Source organism: Pagrus major, chromosome 13 (genome assembly GCF_040436345.1).
Source record: "Pagrus major chromosome 13, Pma_NU_1.0".
Lineage (NCBI taxonomy): Eukaryota > Metazoa > Chordata > Actinopteri > Spariformes > Sparidae > Pagrus > Pagrus major.
Genome location: NC_133227.1, coordinates 22,386,617 through 22,403,747, shown reverse-complemented (window position 1 = coordinate 22,403,747; position 17,131 = coordinate 22,386,617). Strand labels below are relative to the sequence as shown.

The 17,131-nt window shown below is 39.6% G+C and overlaps 2 protein-coding genes across 4 annotated transcripts in view; both read right to left on the bottom strand.

The window, feature by feature from the left end:
- Nucleotides 1-1,754: 1,754 nt before the first annotated feature.
- On the bottom strand, nt 1,755-8,751 carry zw10 (zw10 kinetochore protein). Of its 2 annotated transcripts, none has more exons than XM_073479917.1 (16): nt 8,575-8,751; nt 7,641-7,775; nt 7,447-7,548; nt 7,223-7,300; nt 6,661-6,829; nt 6,292-6,447; nt 5,849-6,046; nt 5,611-5,747; nt 5,319-5,501; nt 4,963-5,186; nt 4,392-4,463; nt 4,117-4,286; nt 3,812-3,942; nt 3,568-3,699; nt 3,086-3,288; nt 1,755-2,476 (listed from the first exon to the last, which is right to left on the bottom strand). In XM_073479917.1, exons 1-16 carry the CDS (start codon nt 8,677-8,679, stop codon nt 2,356-2,358), a joined length of 2,316 nt encoding a protein of 771 aa, XP_073336018.1. In that variant the 5' UTR covers nt 8,680-8,751; the 3' UTR covers nt 1,755-2,355. The 2 variants fall into 2 exon arrangements, with proteins under 2 accessions (XP_073336018.1, XP_073336019.1); XM_073479918.1 differs by having other exon boundaries at nt 6,292-6,444; nt 6,670-6,829.
- Nucleotides 8,752-11,698: 2,947 nt separating this feature from the next.
- The window catches only part of dpysl3 (dihydropyrimidinase like 3), a 48,930-nt gene continuing 43,497 nt past the window's right edge, over nt 11,699-17,131 (bottom strand). Inside the window, exons 13-14 of one of the 2 annotated variants that reach the window (XM_073480107.1) lie at nt 16,013-16,184; nt 11,699-11,849 (exon numbers count right to left, since the gene is read on the bottom strand). In XM_073480107.1, the coding sequence (XP_073336208.1) occupies nt 11,755-11,849; nt 16,013-16,184 (267 nt within the window). In that variant the 3' untranslated portion in view covers nt 11,699-11,754. The remainder of the gene's footprint in view (nt 11,850-16,012; nt 16,185-17,131) is intronic. The other variant, XM_073480108.1, reaches the window with a different exon arrangement.

The following is a 17,131-nucleotide window of genomic DNA, read 5'->3' as shown; positions in this document are numbered from 1 at the left end:
CCAGAAGGGGTCAGCTGGGCAGGGTTTACTGCTTTTTATAAAGTTAGTTATTAAAAGACAAACAAGGAAATAAAGACTTAATTATTATCTTTTACTCTACTACTCTATGTTAGTGTGTTTTAGTACCTGAATGTATGTATATATTGGTGCATTGATTTGTTTAGTTTTTGTATCATCTGACATATGGACGATGAAATATGTCAAACCTTTTACAGATAGATGTGATAAAAATTTAAACAGTAACCACTGAGCAAAGCTTCTGGGAAAGAACTATGTAATTAAATACTAATTATTGGGTAAATAGGAACTTCCTTAAGAAAAACGCCCCATTACAAAACATTTATTATCGACAAATTTAATGTTTATGCTTGAGCTGACCTTTTAGTGTGCACTGACTAAAATCCTCTCCAGCTGCAGAAAATTCAAGTTGTTTAATGGATTTATGGAAAATCAATCGGCAACTATTTTTAAATCAAAAATGCCCGGCACTACCTGATTTCTGCTTCTCAAGTGTGAGGATCTGCTGCCTGTTTTATGCATATCTTTTTTAGTTTTGGACTGTTGGTCAGACAGAACAAAAGACATCTACCTTCCCTACCAACTGATTAATCAATTTTTTGAGAAACTAATCTGCAGATTAATCTAATAAAAATAATCTTTAGCTGTAACCTTAGAATTATTTGTAAATTACACACCAAGATAAAATGACTACTGTCATGATGGTAACATTTTATAAAACAAATGGAAATGTTGTGAGATCAGAGGGCTATATTCCTGATCTATATTCATAGTTGAAACTTGAAAACATTGAAGCTGCAATAGGACTGTTGCAGCTGAGAAGTATTAAAATGATTGTTATAAATCCAACGCTTACAAAAGTAAAATAACTTCTATTTTCAGATTTCTTCAACTGATTATAACACATCTATCTCAACATGAACAGAAAGTAATGACATACCTCTGTTAATCATGACTCAAGATGAAAACAGCTGCCAGAACTTTACTTGCTGGGTGAAGTTTGATCAGATGAAGGAGAAGACGTGGAGTGTGTGAGGAGCTGCTGTGTGACCGTCCAGCTGTTTGTCTCCTCCCCCGAGCAAATTCTGACATCACTCAACTCAAAGTACTGCAGGTGGCTCTGACAGCTTTGTGGTCAGAGGATCTATTTAAGTGCCATCACATCAGGTCAGCTTATCAAAGTGACATTTAAACAGCAATCGGCATGAACAACAAGCTTATTAACTGTTTGCCTTTTGGATGTCAGTCGTCTCTCTACTCATCTTGAAGAATCAATCGTCAAACCAGTCAGGTCTTTATTTGCATCCAAATACACACAAACACATGCCAAAGCTTTAACACTAAGTATTACTTTCAGTGTCCCTTTAAAGAAATATTTTAATTTTTATATTTAATTTTGGAAAAGCGTTAATTGCTTTATGCGTACAGTATGAAAGCTCGGCCTGGAGAGGGCCAACTTAGCTTTGCATAAAGACTGGAAACACAGGGAAACAGTAAGCATGTTTCTGTCCAGAATCTCCAAAGCTCACATTACATGTCATAATTTACTTTCAACTTAGTTCTGCTTTTTTAATTCTCTGCAATGTCCATTTTACCACAGAAATGTAAGAGTATAAGCAGTTGCAATTTGTTCCAAACAGCATAAAAAAACAGTACTGGGAAGGTGGCATACTCCCCCCAAAAAAAAAAAAAAAACCCACAATCATATTCATTAAAAACAAACACTTTGGAAACGATTCTGAAAGGTTGAAACTTTTGGTTTATTTGGAAAGGCAATAAATACAATACAGAAGAGTTCAGTTTCATGGCTTGTACAAGAAAATTATTAACAAGAGACGTTGGTCCAGGGTTTCTTTGTTAGAGCTAAATGGTCAGTTAAAGGCGGTTAGGTTCAAACAAACTGTCTCCTGAAGTGACATCAGAACAGAAAGGCTGAGACCTCTGAAACAAGCTACAGATGAAGTTTGATTAACAATGTGCAGCCAAGTTAACCCTGGGTACAACATCACATGTCAACAGATGGCGGGCCACTGGTTACACAACCACAGTTGGCTTTGTAGTGGTAAACCCACAAAGCTATACTGATAGCTGATGTAAAGAAGCCTTCATGTAATCTTCTGTAGGACTAATTGAAGTCTGAGAAGGAACATATCCCACAGATTGATTACAACCAGCTTAGACCCTCAGTGACAGCACCGCCATCGGACCGGGCGACCACTTCTCTGACAAACTGTTCTGCCTACATACATTTAAATGTATATATTAAATGAAACAGATTATGGAAATGAATAAAGGCATGAATTATATTTTCCTCAGGAGGAAAAAGTGCTACAGTTTCTATTTGATTTTGGACAGAGCTACAGCTCTCCTCTCTGTGTTCTGAAACAAGGCTCGGATCAGATTCTTCACCTCTGAACTGCAGAACTCCACCGCCAGCGGACCTTTACCATCAGCCCACCTGTGGAGAGGAGTCACAGATACATCAGCCAATCACACACATCGATGGAAGAAAAGTATGTTGTACAGAGACATTTTGTTTTATAAAGGACAAGTCATTATTTAGTTGTAGATATCTTTCATCAAGTAATAGATACAGACTTGAAAATTATTTTGATTGAAGGGATCTACGGTGGCCCGTAAGTGTAAAACACAACAGCCAATAGCCATAGTAGCCAGATGCTCTTCTTTCAATGCTAAAAGTGCATCTACTTGTCATGAGGACTACATCTAAGCATCACAAAACAGTTGTACAATGAGTTTTAATTAGTAATAATAATACTTCTTGTTTGGTGGTATTTTTGATGTTTGACTCAGACAGATAATAATTGTAAAAACAATATATTATCCATTAAATGAGTTAATTAAAGTCCAGATTCTTCAGTATCTTTAACATCATTCATTCTGCTGTAGGTACATTTTGGGAAAGAAGCAAAGGGCAGAATGAATATGATAAAAAAACACATTTATACAATTTTATAACTTAAAGCCTAAACATAATTATTTATTAATTGACATAATTCATCATCAGTTGAATATTTTTTCCTTTATTGTCAATTTTCCTTCTTACCTGTCGACTATCTCCTGCAGGTTGGCCCGCAGCACGATGACCAGCTCCTTGAAGGTGCTCCACTTCTTCACATAGAGAGGGACTTCCTCCTGATATTTCTTGTTCTTGTTTTCTTCAGCCAGAGGAATGAAGACCAGCGGACCCTCCTCGATGATGGTTTGGCACAGAGTGTGGAGGTGCTCCCCATCCTCAGAGGAAATGTCCTGTAGATAGTTAAGTGATAAAAATAAACATATAAATAAAATCCTTATTGGTCATCAATAAAGATAAAGAACAATGTGTGTGTACAGTAGATCATTTTCGAGATGATATGACTTTTCTGTCATTTGTTTGTGTTTGAAATTAACAAATTTGGGCATTTTATCAACCTTGGACTGCAACAAAGATAAAACAATGATGGAATGAGTGCTGCTGAATTTGTCATCTATGAGCCAAGTTCCATGTTTAAGTAAAGGGATCATGACTTAAGAAAAAATACAAACCTCCAGCATCATTATTTTGGCAATGACTTCTGTGATAGCAGTGTTGAGGAGGTTGCCCATGGCTTTACAATAGATGCTGACTGGTAGGACATCCTGCCACACTGTGCCCAGCTGCTTCAGCTGATGGATGACCTGCAATCAAGCAAACAGATGATCACTAAGCTGATCACAAATGACTGGATGACAAGCTGAATCATATCATCACAACAACTTAACATTTTATTTTCATGGCCTGTTCTCTCACCTGTCTCACTGCCTTGCTGGCTGCAATGTAGTTGTCTTCGTCGTCCAGGTTGCAGAAGTTGTGAGCGGTGGAAAGCCTCTCCAACAGTTCGGCTCTCTGGACGTTCATCTGTGTTAAGAAGCACCGGGCACCTGGAGGAAAATCACAAAAGTGTGCTCAGCATACTCCAAGGCAATCTGAAGTTTGGAAAACGAAAACGAATGGTGACTTTTTTCCAATAATATCACGTCAGTAGTTTTGGAAATTAATATCTGCACCAAAATTTCATGTCAATGTTGCCGACAGTTGTAGAACTGTTAGTTTACCCAGTTTCCTGAATCCAGGCACCATGTCAACAAATGTTGCTATGCCCTCGCTGTGAGGCTCTGGCAGGTGAGCTCTGAAATGGTGGCCCAGGGTGAGCAGGTGGTGGGCCAGGTACATGCAGTTGTTGTGTTGGATGGCAGCCAGGTGAGGGAACTTGAGAAGGTTCTCCCTGGATGGAGTAGCAGAGGAACAAGAGAAACCATTTACACCTTCATGGGAAATGTGTTGGTGTGATCTGCTATGTGTTATTAATATATGACGGAAGCATTCTTACTTGTGGTACGTTGGTACAACATCGTAGAACAGCTGGAAGATGTTTCTCACAGTGAAGAATAGCTGTAATGCACTAAAAAGAACGACAGCAAATTGATTGCAATTTACAAAACTTATCATGCATTAGTATGTAAACTACATGATACAGTGAAGTTGGACTCTGTTTAGGAGTAGAGCTGCAACGATTAGTCATTTTATTGATTAGTCCATTGAGACTAATCCAAGTCCAAGAAAATTAATTGCTAACTACTTATTTTGATAATTGATCAATGGTTTCAGTAATTTTTCCATCAAAAATATCAAACATTTGCTCTCTAAATCTAAGGATTTACTGCTTTTCTTTGTCATTAGTGATAGTAAATGAAGAGTCTTTGGGTTTGGGACTGTTGGTTGGACAATTTTGTGACATTATATAGAAAAACATAGATAGATATATAGACAAACAATGAACCATGGAAAATAATCGACAGCAAAATAAATTGTTAGTTGCAGCCTACTCAGGAGTTCAAAGGTTAGGATCATCACAGTAGATCAATAGTAGCTCAGTTAGGTCTCTGTGCACTGAAACGTACCAATATGTGGAGCTTCCAACAGCTTCACACAGCGTGTTGAGTGCCAGCTCCATCAGCTGCTGCACCGACTCACTGATGCGACATGCGGGCAAACACAGACTCCATGCCGACAGCTGCTTTGAGTTCTCCATCGTCATCTCCTCTTTTGTGGTCTCTTGCTTCACCTTCACGTCTGGACCTGGAGCTGGGAGCTTGGGAAGGCGCAGCTTGTAGTCTGGTGTGATCTAACAGAGGAAGATCAGAAAAAACAAAAAGAAGCACTTAAATAATCGTATTTTTAAGGTTTTCTGGCAGCGTTTGATTGCTGTAACCAGAACCTTTATTAATGCAGTGACTCAGCCCCAGCTCACACATACTTTTACTGTGTTGTGCATCTTGGAGGTCATGAGTTTGCGGGCTGCCACGATGACATCCTTGCACTTCTTGCTGGCAAAGTGACAGTTGACATCTCTGGCATATTTGAGCAGGTCTGTGGAATCGCCCTGCAGAATCTCCAGCTCCTTCAAAGACTTCTCAAACTCCTCTGTTTCTTTGATCACCTTGAACACAAATACATATTGAATAAAAATGTAAGTCATCAACAGACAGTAACCTAACAACGACAAAAACAATATCATCACACTGCACAAACTGCTGTTAGGCTCTTACACTGTTGTATTTCTCCAGCTGGCTGCTGTTGGTGGGGATGGAGTAGAGCAGACACTCGTGGATGATGCATTGGGAAATTTCCTCCCAAATCAGCTCTCCCAAAATGGCCGACAGCTTTTTGTCCCCAATGGACACGTCTGAAAAATTTCAGAAGATGTGACTTGCCTTTCTCAAACTCATTGTGTAGCAACCTTAAAGCACGATTTATCATTTCTATATGAGCCCAGCCGCACTGTACCTAGCAGGTGTGCGTGTAGTGTCTTGAGCACCAGTAGCAGTTTGCTGTAGACCTGTGAAGGAGCTGATCTCTCTTCGTTGCTCTCTTCCAAGCACTGTAATGCCAGGACGATTCCCTCATCCTGCTGCTCTGTCACACTCACTGACAGCGACGGGTACATCACCAACGGCTTCAACATGTTCTTCAAGAGCACCTGACCTGGATGACAATGACAGAAAGCCGGTAAGTGACAAGAAACTGCAGCGAAGAAATGTAAAAAAAAAAAAAAAAATGCTTTAGAAAATGTGTCCATTATAGTTTTTAACTAGAAAACATCCTGCTCAGTGCATTTGTTGGCCACGGCTCTCTAAAAAAAGCAGTGCTAATTTCATATTAACTGGAATCAAGTGTCTGAGAGGTACGAAAAACAGTTTTTAACAGTCAGTAGTGTTTCTTGCTCTTACTGAAGAGTTTGATCTTGTGCTGAAGGTCTCCCTGGATGGCCAAAGCTTGTAGGACAGAGCACAGCAGAGCAGGAGGTTTTGGTTCACCGTCCTTACTGCTAGCATGGCTCAAGTTCAACTCCACCTTCAGGAAGGACTTCAGGCCTGCAGGCTCTGGTGATAAACATCCAACAGTTACTACCAATGACTCACGAAAACAAGATTTTGTAAAGTCCCATGTGCCTATAAGATAACACTGTTGCGTTTTTCTTATTTGATGAAACTATTTTTTTAAGCATAAGGTTCACACACCATATGCACCACATGTGGCTAGTATAGTTTAGAAAGTTGTATTGGCAAATCTGACATGTATCCAAAAACTGTTTTCTGAAGTCTTACCCTTTGAAGACGGTAATCTCCAGATGACGAGGCGCTTCCATTCATCTCCCAGGTGGTAAATTAAATTTTCTCTCTGCACTGTCAACTCAGAACTGAGAGCACTGAGCAGCGGGAGCTGGGAAGTCTTCCAGCCCTTTAGGGAATCCACACTGGCCCTCGCCTGGGAAAAAAAATTACCTATCAATCAGTGCGTGGCAGGGATAGTGGCCTGTTTTCTGACAGTATTTACATTAGGCAATAAGCTAAAGCCACTTTGCACTTAATTAAACAAAAAAACGGAAGGTGAAAAGTGCAGATATAACTTCTGCTTTTTGGAAATAACTCACACAACACTGACTGACAGTGATTTGTTGTTTGTAGGATGAGATGTTATATTTTGTGTTACTAAATGTATTGCAGGGGTAGTTTTTGTCTGAAGAAATGTATCAAATATACAGATGGATCTAGAAATTAGCTTGTTTACTGTGTCATGATGTCATTTTTTTGTTTAATTGCCCAGCTCTAGTTCAGTGTGGAGGTAAGGTTGTGTGGACATGATGTGAGCAGCTCTTACCCGTTCCAGCTGTTTGGCTGCATCGACAAACCTCTTGTCCTGTATAGATTTGTTGAACTCCTCCATTGCACTGTGAAACTGAGTCACAAAGAAGATACAACAGCCTCAGAAACATTCAAACATGTAAATTATGGATGCTCAAAATGCCACTGTTTCTCTGCTAATCCATTTCTGAGAGCTAGACTTTCTTTTTGAGAAAAAATGCCATGTATTGCATGATGTACCTCCTTTAGGTGTCCAAGCATTTGTATGACAATAGTGTTTTTCTCCAGCTGCTGCTTCAGCTTTGCATACTCAGTCACAGCCACGTGTAGATTCTGCTGCACCTGTGTCCACAAACACAAACAGTGAAAACTTGCAGCACTGCTGTAAATCTGCCAACCTGTTCTGCTCTTTCTGGGAGCAGTTTCACACATACCTCATTGTCAATGTAGGTTTTGAGGACATCCATTTCTTTGGAGACCTCATCAACTTGTACCATCAGCTCCTCTGCTCCTTGAAGACTAGGTAGGAAGTCTGAATACTTCTTGTTTATCATTTCACATACTTCTTCCTATTAAAAAAACACAACAAAACAGAGTTACTCTATCAGTTGTAATGTGGTCAATCAATGATATTCCACTGACAGTAATATCAAACAGAATACCCACAAAACATCGCATTTGAGAGGATGGACCCAGAGAATAATTACAATTTTGTTTGATGATGATTCATGGCTCTTACAATTGCAGGCAATGTTTTGGTGGTCAATCATTTCAGCAGCACTACTGTCCATACATTTACCTATGATAAAACTAATTTAGACCCTCAAACACCTCTGACTGTTTCTTAAAAGGTCTTTTAGACAGCAGTCATGCACAGGATTCCTGCACAACAAAGCTCAAGTCAGTAAGTTAGTCTTTTTGGGAAGTAATTTAGTGTCTGCTTTAAAAAAATATATACTTATATAATAATATGAAACTTAAGACAGCGCTAGTACTGCCAATATAAAGCTAATTTCATAATGTTTCAGATACCCTAACGTCGTCAGTTGTAGTTATACTGAATACAATGGAGCCATGGAGTCAGCTGTCACCACTTTGCACCACATATGGCTAGCTAACGCTAACAGTCTTGCTAACGAAAATGCATCTAATGCACTAAATCAAACTAGCTTGATAGTCCGATATAAGCTAATGTTGTGGCTAAAGTTTACTTAAAGCAAAGTGTTATTCAAGGGAGCCCTGTTAAAGTCTAGCTAATATTAATCAAAGGATCATTTAAGTTTCATATCTTTCACTGTTAGCGCTAACGGCTAACGCTAGCTGAAACTTTACTAAGCATAGCTAATGCTATGCTAGCTAGTGGATTACCTTTGTATCTTCCACCTTGCGCGACATTTTGCTGATTTTACCGGACAGGTCCTCTTTCTCCAGCTTGCCAGAGCTGGCGAGCACTTCGGTCACAAACGACGCCATGCTGTACAATAATGTTTTAATGTTGTACAGAACTGTGACACATCAGCACAACAACAACCGAGGACGCAGACCCGCCGCCTGAATTACGAATCATACTATGGAGACGGCATGACCCGCCCACCTCTGCCTCTGATTGGCTAGTACACGTGGCCTCCGTTGTTTGGATTGGTTAGCTTGAGATCACGTGGTTCATCGGCGCTGTCAACTTGTTTGAATGCTTTCAGACAGCAGCGACTAAGTTTAGAGCAGTTTTGGCAAATATTGACACAATATATATTTATTGGCACCTCGACTACACGTATAATAAAAATATATAATAGTATGTTTTCCTACAGCAGTGGTGGAAAGTAGGCTGACTGTAATTTAGTCCTTATAGTACTTACTGTACTTGAGTATTTCCATTTTCTGCTACTGTCTACATTCAGAGGCATATATTGTACTTTTACATGTATTTGAAGACATACTTTGCATTGACATTAATAGTAGGCCTACAAAAATATAATCAACAAATACATTCTGATGTAATGTATTAAGTAATATCAGATGGTCCCCAGGGATCCCACAGGCTACCCTCAGTATATGTAGGCCCAGTAACCTTTACCAGCTGCAACATCAAAGAAAGCTATATTTTAATACATAATTAAATGATAATATAACAATATTTTTTGTACTGTGGGTATATTTCAATGCTACTCAGGACATAGTATGTCTACACTGTAGAGTATCCTATGCATACTTATTTATAGTATCTATGCAGTAATAATCTTTTTTGCTTCTATGGTCAGTCATATAGTGAGCCACTGTCTAAATTAATGGGCTGTTCATACATTGTATCAATAGAGAGATATAGTGCTCACTAAAGTGGTAAGTGCAGTCATATAAACACACAGAAAACATGTTGATACAGACTTATGGTGCTCTTTGGTTTTAAGCAATTCTGGTTTATGAAGAAATTAGAGAGATTTGATGTGTGAAGTTCATCTGCCTGGATGGATACATGAAGAAGACATGGTGTATGCAGTTTGGCTTACAATGCTATTCAGGCAAATTATATCTGCAGCCTTATTTTATTTTTATTTAAAATGTAGATGTGATGCTTACACACATGCAAATGTAAAAGAGTTTACGGGTAACTCATGAAACAGGGAATTTTTGATCATAATTTACAATATATTATCATATCAACATAACTTGTAGCCTTCTTTTATTGAAAGATCATATACAGCCTGTAACATTATGTCTCATTCTTAAAAGAACCACTCTATTCTTTAATAAAGACTATTTACATAAACCTAAATCTTCTTCATAATGTTGACATTCCTCTTGAATAATATAAAAAAAGAGATTTCAAACCTTCAGTTGCAACTCATGTTTATTCAGGAAACAAATCATACCTCCACAACACACCTTATTTTTGACCTGCCATCTCTGGGTTTTTGATACAACAGTAAAAAAGAAATAACATAAAAACAATAACAAAGGTCGTCAAACTAACATAAATACAACAAACCACCACTTGTGCCTGCCTCATCAGAGTCTGCCACACCACTGCCAAATAAAAATCGCCATCTCCTTCCTTCCTTCCCTCCCTCCCTCCCTCGCTCCCTCCCTCCCCCCACAGTGGGACAGCGACGAAATAAAAGCTTCCCTTACTGCACCAAAACCCCCTGCCTCGTCAGAAAACAGCAGAGACGTAAAAAAAAGAGCTCTAAAGACCTCCAACACAATCAGATCCAGAGTGTTTCACTGAATTGGACCAACTGTTATTTTTAGGCTGATGTTGATTTATTGGTCAGAGGACTGCGTTCGATCTTCTCGTCCTTAAAGTGAGAGCTCAGTTTGTCAGCAATGAAAAAGTAAAAAGCCAGAAGTGAAGTACTGTTATCTGAAAGCAGGTTGTTGTTACTTATTCATTTCATTGCATCTGTTTTTATGTTTTTTTTTTATTTATCTTTGCCCTCAATTGCAAAGCTAGTTACGGTTGAGCTACAAGGGACAGTTTAATCGTGCTTCTTGTGAACAAGTTTTTATGTGTGTTTTTTTCCTCCTTCTCAACAAGATGACTTCAGGATGACAGGAGCAGGCAATAAGCTAGAAGCAAATGCAAAGGACGGATTCTTACAATGTTCATTTCTTAAAGAGCTATGATTGAGTGCAGGAACTAAAAAAACTGACAGAAACCTTTTTGGGGATAAAGAATAGTAAAAAACCCTTTCAAATATGTATTTTTTTTCTTCACAAACTCTTTTTCTAAAGCAGATGCGTCTATCTTCCTTTTTTTTAACACCAATAATTATGCGGTCAGTACATCATGGGGATGATATTTATCAAGCAGCTCAGAGGAGGGAGGCCAGAGGATCGTGGATCACGTCACCCGTGTTAGTGTGGTCCATGCAGCTCCACGTCCGACGGCGCTCCCCTCTCTGAGGTTTGATAAATACATTTTACTTGGTCCAGTGAACCCAAACAGGCTGCAACAACATCATTCACAAAGCTACATTACATTTACCGTACATACAATGCCACCTAGAGCTAACCAATGGTACTGCATGATATTACATGGCTAATGTGGGATCTAGTGTTATAAAGCAGGCTACTGAAAACGGGGTGACATTGAAAGCCGAACAGGATGAAAGAACCATAGCATCATTCTGAGCAAAGCCGTATCTCTTTTCCTTTAGAAGCATAGTTTTATTTCTCGGTTGAAAGTGGTGATATGCAGTTTTATTTCCCTTAACCAAAGCACCAGGTGAACGAGTTTTTCACTGTATTTGTGGTGTATTACATACTGAGAAGGAGTGAGGCTAAGACGACTAATGTGTATTGTGCTTTGGTGGTGTTTTTTTTCTTTTGTAGGAAAGGAAAAGGGATACAGTTCTCATCTGAGCAAGGTAGCATTGTGACAGGTAAGGCATGAGGATTCAGTGTTTTGCTCTTTTTAACTTTTAACTAATTATGGTCCTATGCATCTCCTCCTCCCTCCCTTCCCCTTCCCCTCCCTCTCTCCCTCCCCCCCTCAATCCTGCACTCTGGCTGCTCTCCTTTCGTGGATGCGTCCCCTCGTCCTCCTGCTGTTTAACTGAGGGATGTGATGTTGGAACGGCCACCGGGGGGCACTACGATACGCCGGCCAGCGGGCCTGATGGGGATGTCATCTGGGGTGGGGGGACCTGCAGAGAGAGAAAGGTGGAGTGAGTTACATGTTAAAAGAGCACATAAGGATGAAGGGGAAGAAGAAAAGAGTGAATTGAATGTTTTGATGTTGTTGTCAAATGTCAAATGTTTTTTAAAATGTATAGCTACAATTTCAAAATTCAAAAGCTAAGCTTTTGAAAAAAGAGAGACATTTAAAAGACTGTAGTTTGTATTCATGTTAAAAGCCCGACCGATATATCGTTAAGTCGATATTATTGGCTGATTTTGGCCAATCACAGATAAATCAGTATCAACCTATATGTTGTCTAATATGCACCGATATGATACCGTACTTTTAAAAGATTATTTTGCAGAAAAAGATGTCTGGGGTAATTCATGATTATTAAATTACTACGCTTTCTCCGCACTGCACAATCCTGCTCCTCCGCTCTTTGTTTATTTGTCCTACACACAGAGTTGATCATTACACCTTATAAATTTATAACATGTATCCTTTTATGTGTTCCTGGATGAGAAGGATGTCGTTTTCTTCTGCAACAATTAAGTCAAGAGGACTGTAGACTTGTGTGATGATCCGCGGGGAAGAGGTTTTCACACTTCCCTGGCATGATATGCTGAGACAGCAAAAAGGAGTAAGAAAAAGTCACAGTACGCCAAAGAGCAAACTGTACCAGCCCAATTAAAGCACTGGTTTAACTGTAAAATATCCTGCCTTGGTTACATATGGTTCGGCCAATATATCGATATTGGAAGTTTTCACTCCCTGATATTTGCATTGGCTCCAAAAATCAAGTATCTGTCTGGCTCCATTGATGTTGCTCTGAGAAATTATCACAAAGAAAAAAACAATGTCCTCAGCTGTAATGGTATTATTTAAAATGATATGAAATGTTTCAAATAGCACAATAAGAAGGATCCACCTTAACGGACCTGTAGACCTACACGGACACTAAAGATTTACTCCTTTCACTCTCCTCTGGAAACTAGCATCATTTGTCAATCTTCCCAAACTTACTCCGCTCAGAATAGCTTTTATGCCGTCATAGCACACAAATTCTTGTTGTCATGCGCACACATTATTACTCTCCAGGCACTAGAGGTTTTTCAAGACACATCATTATTGCCTGTGATTTACAGTATGTGTCACTGAGATGACAGGGGAGGGCAAATTTCAGCCGACCGTTTGCTGCTTGAGCGCTGCCAAAACGTTAACAAAAGCGCCTACAGTTTGACATAAAGCATTTCCCAAGGATGAGCCAGGGCTGCAACACATTATCACTGAATATATAAATGGAAAGTCAGATGATGTCAGAGCATGATGCACTGTTTCTAAGCAAACAATCCTTCGCATCTCCTTCCAGACGAGTAAATTAACTCTGCAGGTGGCGACCGTGGAAAAACTAAAATAGATAAGAGAGTGACTCACACAAGAATACTCACACTCTTAAACACACACATAGCCATTACAAAGCCTGGGAAACAAGGAGTAGCCTCACTCCCTCTAAAGTCATGTTCTCAAATATGGAAATTCTTTCCAGCGGAGGTCAGCTTCTTTTTTCATCGATGAGGTATCGCACATCAGCTGCGCTTGTAAAGATAAGTTGTTCAACACTTTTCTGAGTTAACCACCGTGACAAAATACAACATGCAATCACAAAGACAGCCAACACCATGCTGAGTTAGACAGGGTAGCTATTCCTGATATAAGGTCACACACACACATGGTCACATTTAGTCTGTCAGGGAGGGCAGAATGACTGGTAGCTATAGTTACAGCTACGGTTGCTCTGTTTGATTATAAAACAGTGGAAACACTGACTGATCTTGTTCATTATTTTACCACATGTGCAAAGTTTCGCCGTTTGGTCTCCTGACAAAAACAATTTCTCACATTGGTTTTTCTAAATCTGAGATAATCCAATGCTGACCTTACATATGAGCACAATCAGGGTGTCACTCAGCAGCTCAGCATAATGGAACAGATGTTAAATGTGAATACAGGGCGTTGTGATCTCTCACATTAGATAGGCTTTCTTAATAGACCGTGTCCAGATGCCTGCACTGAAATCTTGCATGCTGTACGGTTTAGGCAATGAGCCAATATTCATATCTAGCGTGACTTACAAGTGCAATGGTGGAAATAAATGTTAGAGAGGTTGCAGTTAGAGGTCACAGTGTCCCGTGTCACATTTTAGACATGAGTCAGTAGCTAGCAAGATTAAGTTGACGGGTGCAAAATAAATGTTTCATATATACTTTTATATTTATTGGATGCAGGAAGTTTGGGGTGCTGAGGGGTCGGTCTAAATAATGACGTCATTGTAAACGGTGCGTTACATTCATGTTTTTTTCATATCAATTAGAATGAGCAGAAAAACTTATATCTAACAGTTATTAACAACAATTTACAACAATTTGAGAATGTTTTGCACAACAGCAGGGAACAAACTAAAACACCAACGTCAACAGTCACATAAACTACAGTCAACGACAGCAAGGAGATGACGAGGGAGAGAGAAGTTCCCAGACTCCCTTATCAAATTGCTCAATTTTAATAATTCTCATCGGGAGAAATTTTATAAACATTTTGAAAGGCTATCTATGACAAATCCTTAACTATTTTGGCCTTCTTGTGAAATTGGCATGTGTTACACATTAAGTGCTTTCTTTCTTTGTGTAAAAGGCATCGTGTTAGTTTGTCCCAGCGAGGTTTATTTGCATATAAAGCGGGGAAGTGAGATCCGATCACAAGTGGTCACCCGAGTTGCGTGTCCAGACGCCTAGTGCCAGGTGTGAACTGACAGGCCAAAGACGCTTGTTGATGCCAGGGACAAACAGCCTCATAGTTTAATGAGGATACAGATGTTTCGTAGAGGAGACTGTTTGTCACTGTTAACAGAGACTCCAGTCGGCTGTGTAGTTTATACACTTGATTGATAAACCACGGAACTGAAGAGCAACTTTCATGATCTACATGACTGTGACAACACTGGTAAAACCCGCTACACCAGCTTTTTACCAGAATTTAACTGTTGAAACACGAGCTGACTTTTATTCTGAAGTAGGTTAGTCACAGGAAATGCTTTGTACTTAGCACTTACCGCTATCGTTCATCAAAAATGCGTCTACAGGGCAAAACAATGGTCAATTTCTGCATTCGTTGGCAGCAGATCAATTTCAAATATGTGAGGGAGTAATTTTATTTAGTCTATGGAGCAAGAAGGAGCTGTTTGATGAAGAGCTGCAGGCGGCAGGCCGCATACCTCCAGAATCCAAAATAATGCCAAATAGGCAATTTTTCTTTTCACTGCTACGACAAATCCTCCGGCATCGTCTTGTCAGTCAACTGTCTGTACTCTTCTTATGTTTGAGTGAAATGTGACTCCGTCATCTGATTAAGGCAAGTAAAGTAATCTCTGTATTTTTTTAGCTATTGATGGTTTTTATTATGCCTCATTTTAGGCCCCCCTCAGCAGCCCTAGTTTCCGCATCCATGTATAAAACACATGCAGGAGAGCAGGATAAGAGAAAGCACCATTTGCTCAGTCAAATGCACAATACTGGAATACACAAAAGGCCTTAAAAAGTCTTGAATGCTGATTCATCTACAAAAATGTAAAAGTTCACATCATGAGTATGGCTCAAAAGTACAGTTTGTATGGTTTTAATTTGGGGTCATTTTCATGTCAGACCACACTAAAAGCAAAAGCTGAACAACAGACAACTTTAACTTAATGTTGTTCAAAGTGTGGCTTATTAAAACTCAAATGAGCAAAGTCAGCCAACTTAATGACATGCATAAATAGACAGAATATTACATAAACTGTGTGTAAACCCTTTTATGAAGGAGCGTGATATACTGCAGATAAATGATTGCCATACTGCGCACATCATCAAGTATGAAACAGGATGATGAGAGATTATTGGATTACTCTTCACAGGCCTGATGCTTAATGCCATGGGCTGTGAATGCATCATTCATGAAGCAACAACATGCTAAAAAATCACATGACTGTTGTCCTTCACAGCATCAAGTGTTGAGATGAAAGGGCTGGGGCGTGTAGATCGACTAATGCACATGCATAATACTTTGATGTTTCTACATACAGACCGAAAACAGATGAAACGAAGGACTGGGTGATAGAAGGGTGGGGGTTTAATAAGAAGCTGGGCTCACCGCAGGGTGCAGGGTTACCTGCTAGACTAAATCCAGACTGGTGCAGGTTTCTGACGGGCTGTTTGGTGGGAGAGGTACGTGCCGAGGCCGAGGGGGTACCGCCACGGGACATGGAGAATTCAGACACCGGGCCGTCGTACATTCCTCTGGGTACTGCCCTCAGGACGGCCAGCTACAGGACAAAGAAGCAGAAGAAAGGATGGAGACAGAGGTGGTGGAGAGAGAAATAAATGTAACCAGCTCCACACCTGTTAAGCATTATACGGTTGTTTGTGCAACTGTTGGTGTCTGAATTACATATGCATTTTCCAGAGACGTATTTTCCTGCCAAGAACCAGTTTCAGATTTACACAATCACAGACACACAAACAGAAGTAAGCAGATTGGAGCAGAAATCATCGAATGTTTGTATGTTTTCAAAGCGAGTTGAAACTTTATGCTCGTAGTGAAGAAGCCATTGTCTGTCTGTCTGTCTGTGTGTCTGTCAGTGGCGTGACTCAGTGGAATCTTGGAAGAGTTAAAAAGAGACATCTGTGAATGAAGAAAGCATAACAGCGACTGCTACCAAGATAAACAGCACACTGTTACTACAGCTCCATTTTCTCATCGCCAGCCAGCTGCAAATTAGGAAATGGTTGGACAACGAGATTTTTGGCCCACGAGTAAGACGGCAAGAGAGCAGAAAGCAGGGTCTGCTACGAGTTTGTTATAAATCAAAAAGCTTAAATGTGCTCATCTCTTTATAGATTGGAGGAGACAGGAGTATATCCTCTTTGATTTGTTTTGTTTTGTTTTTGTTTTTCTGATGAGGTACAGCCAGCTCATAGAGGCATTTGTGGTTAACAAGAATATGAGTGCAATGAATATCTTCTCAGCAGTCTTCCATTAGTTTACATTCAATTATTTTTCTCGAGGTTACAGCTGCTGTGTCTCACAGCAAACAATTAAATCTATTTAAGTGGTTCTGAAGATGCAGGTTTGTGTACTTTACAACAAGCAACACTAACATTTTGATTTAACACTTAAAGGTCCAGTGTGTAGGGTTTTGAAGGATCTACTTGCAGAAATAATACTAATCATACTTGTGTTTTCATTTGCGCATGATCACCTGAAACTATT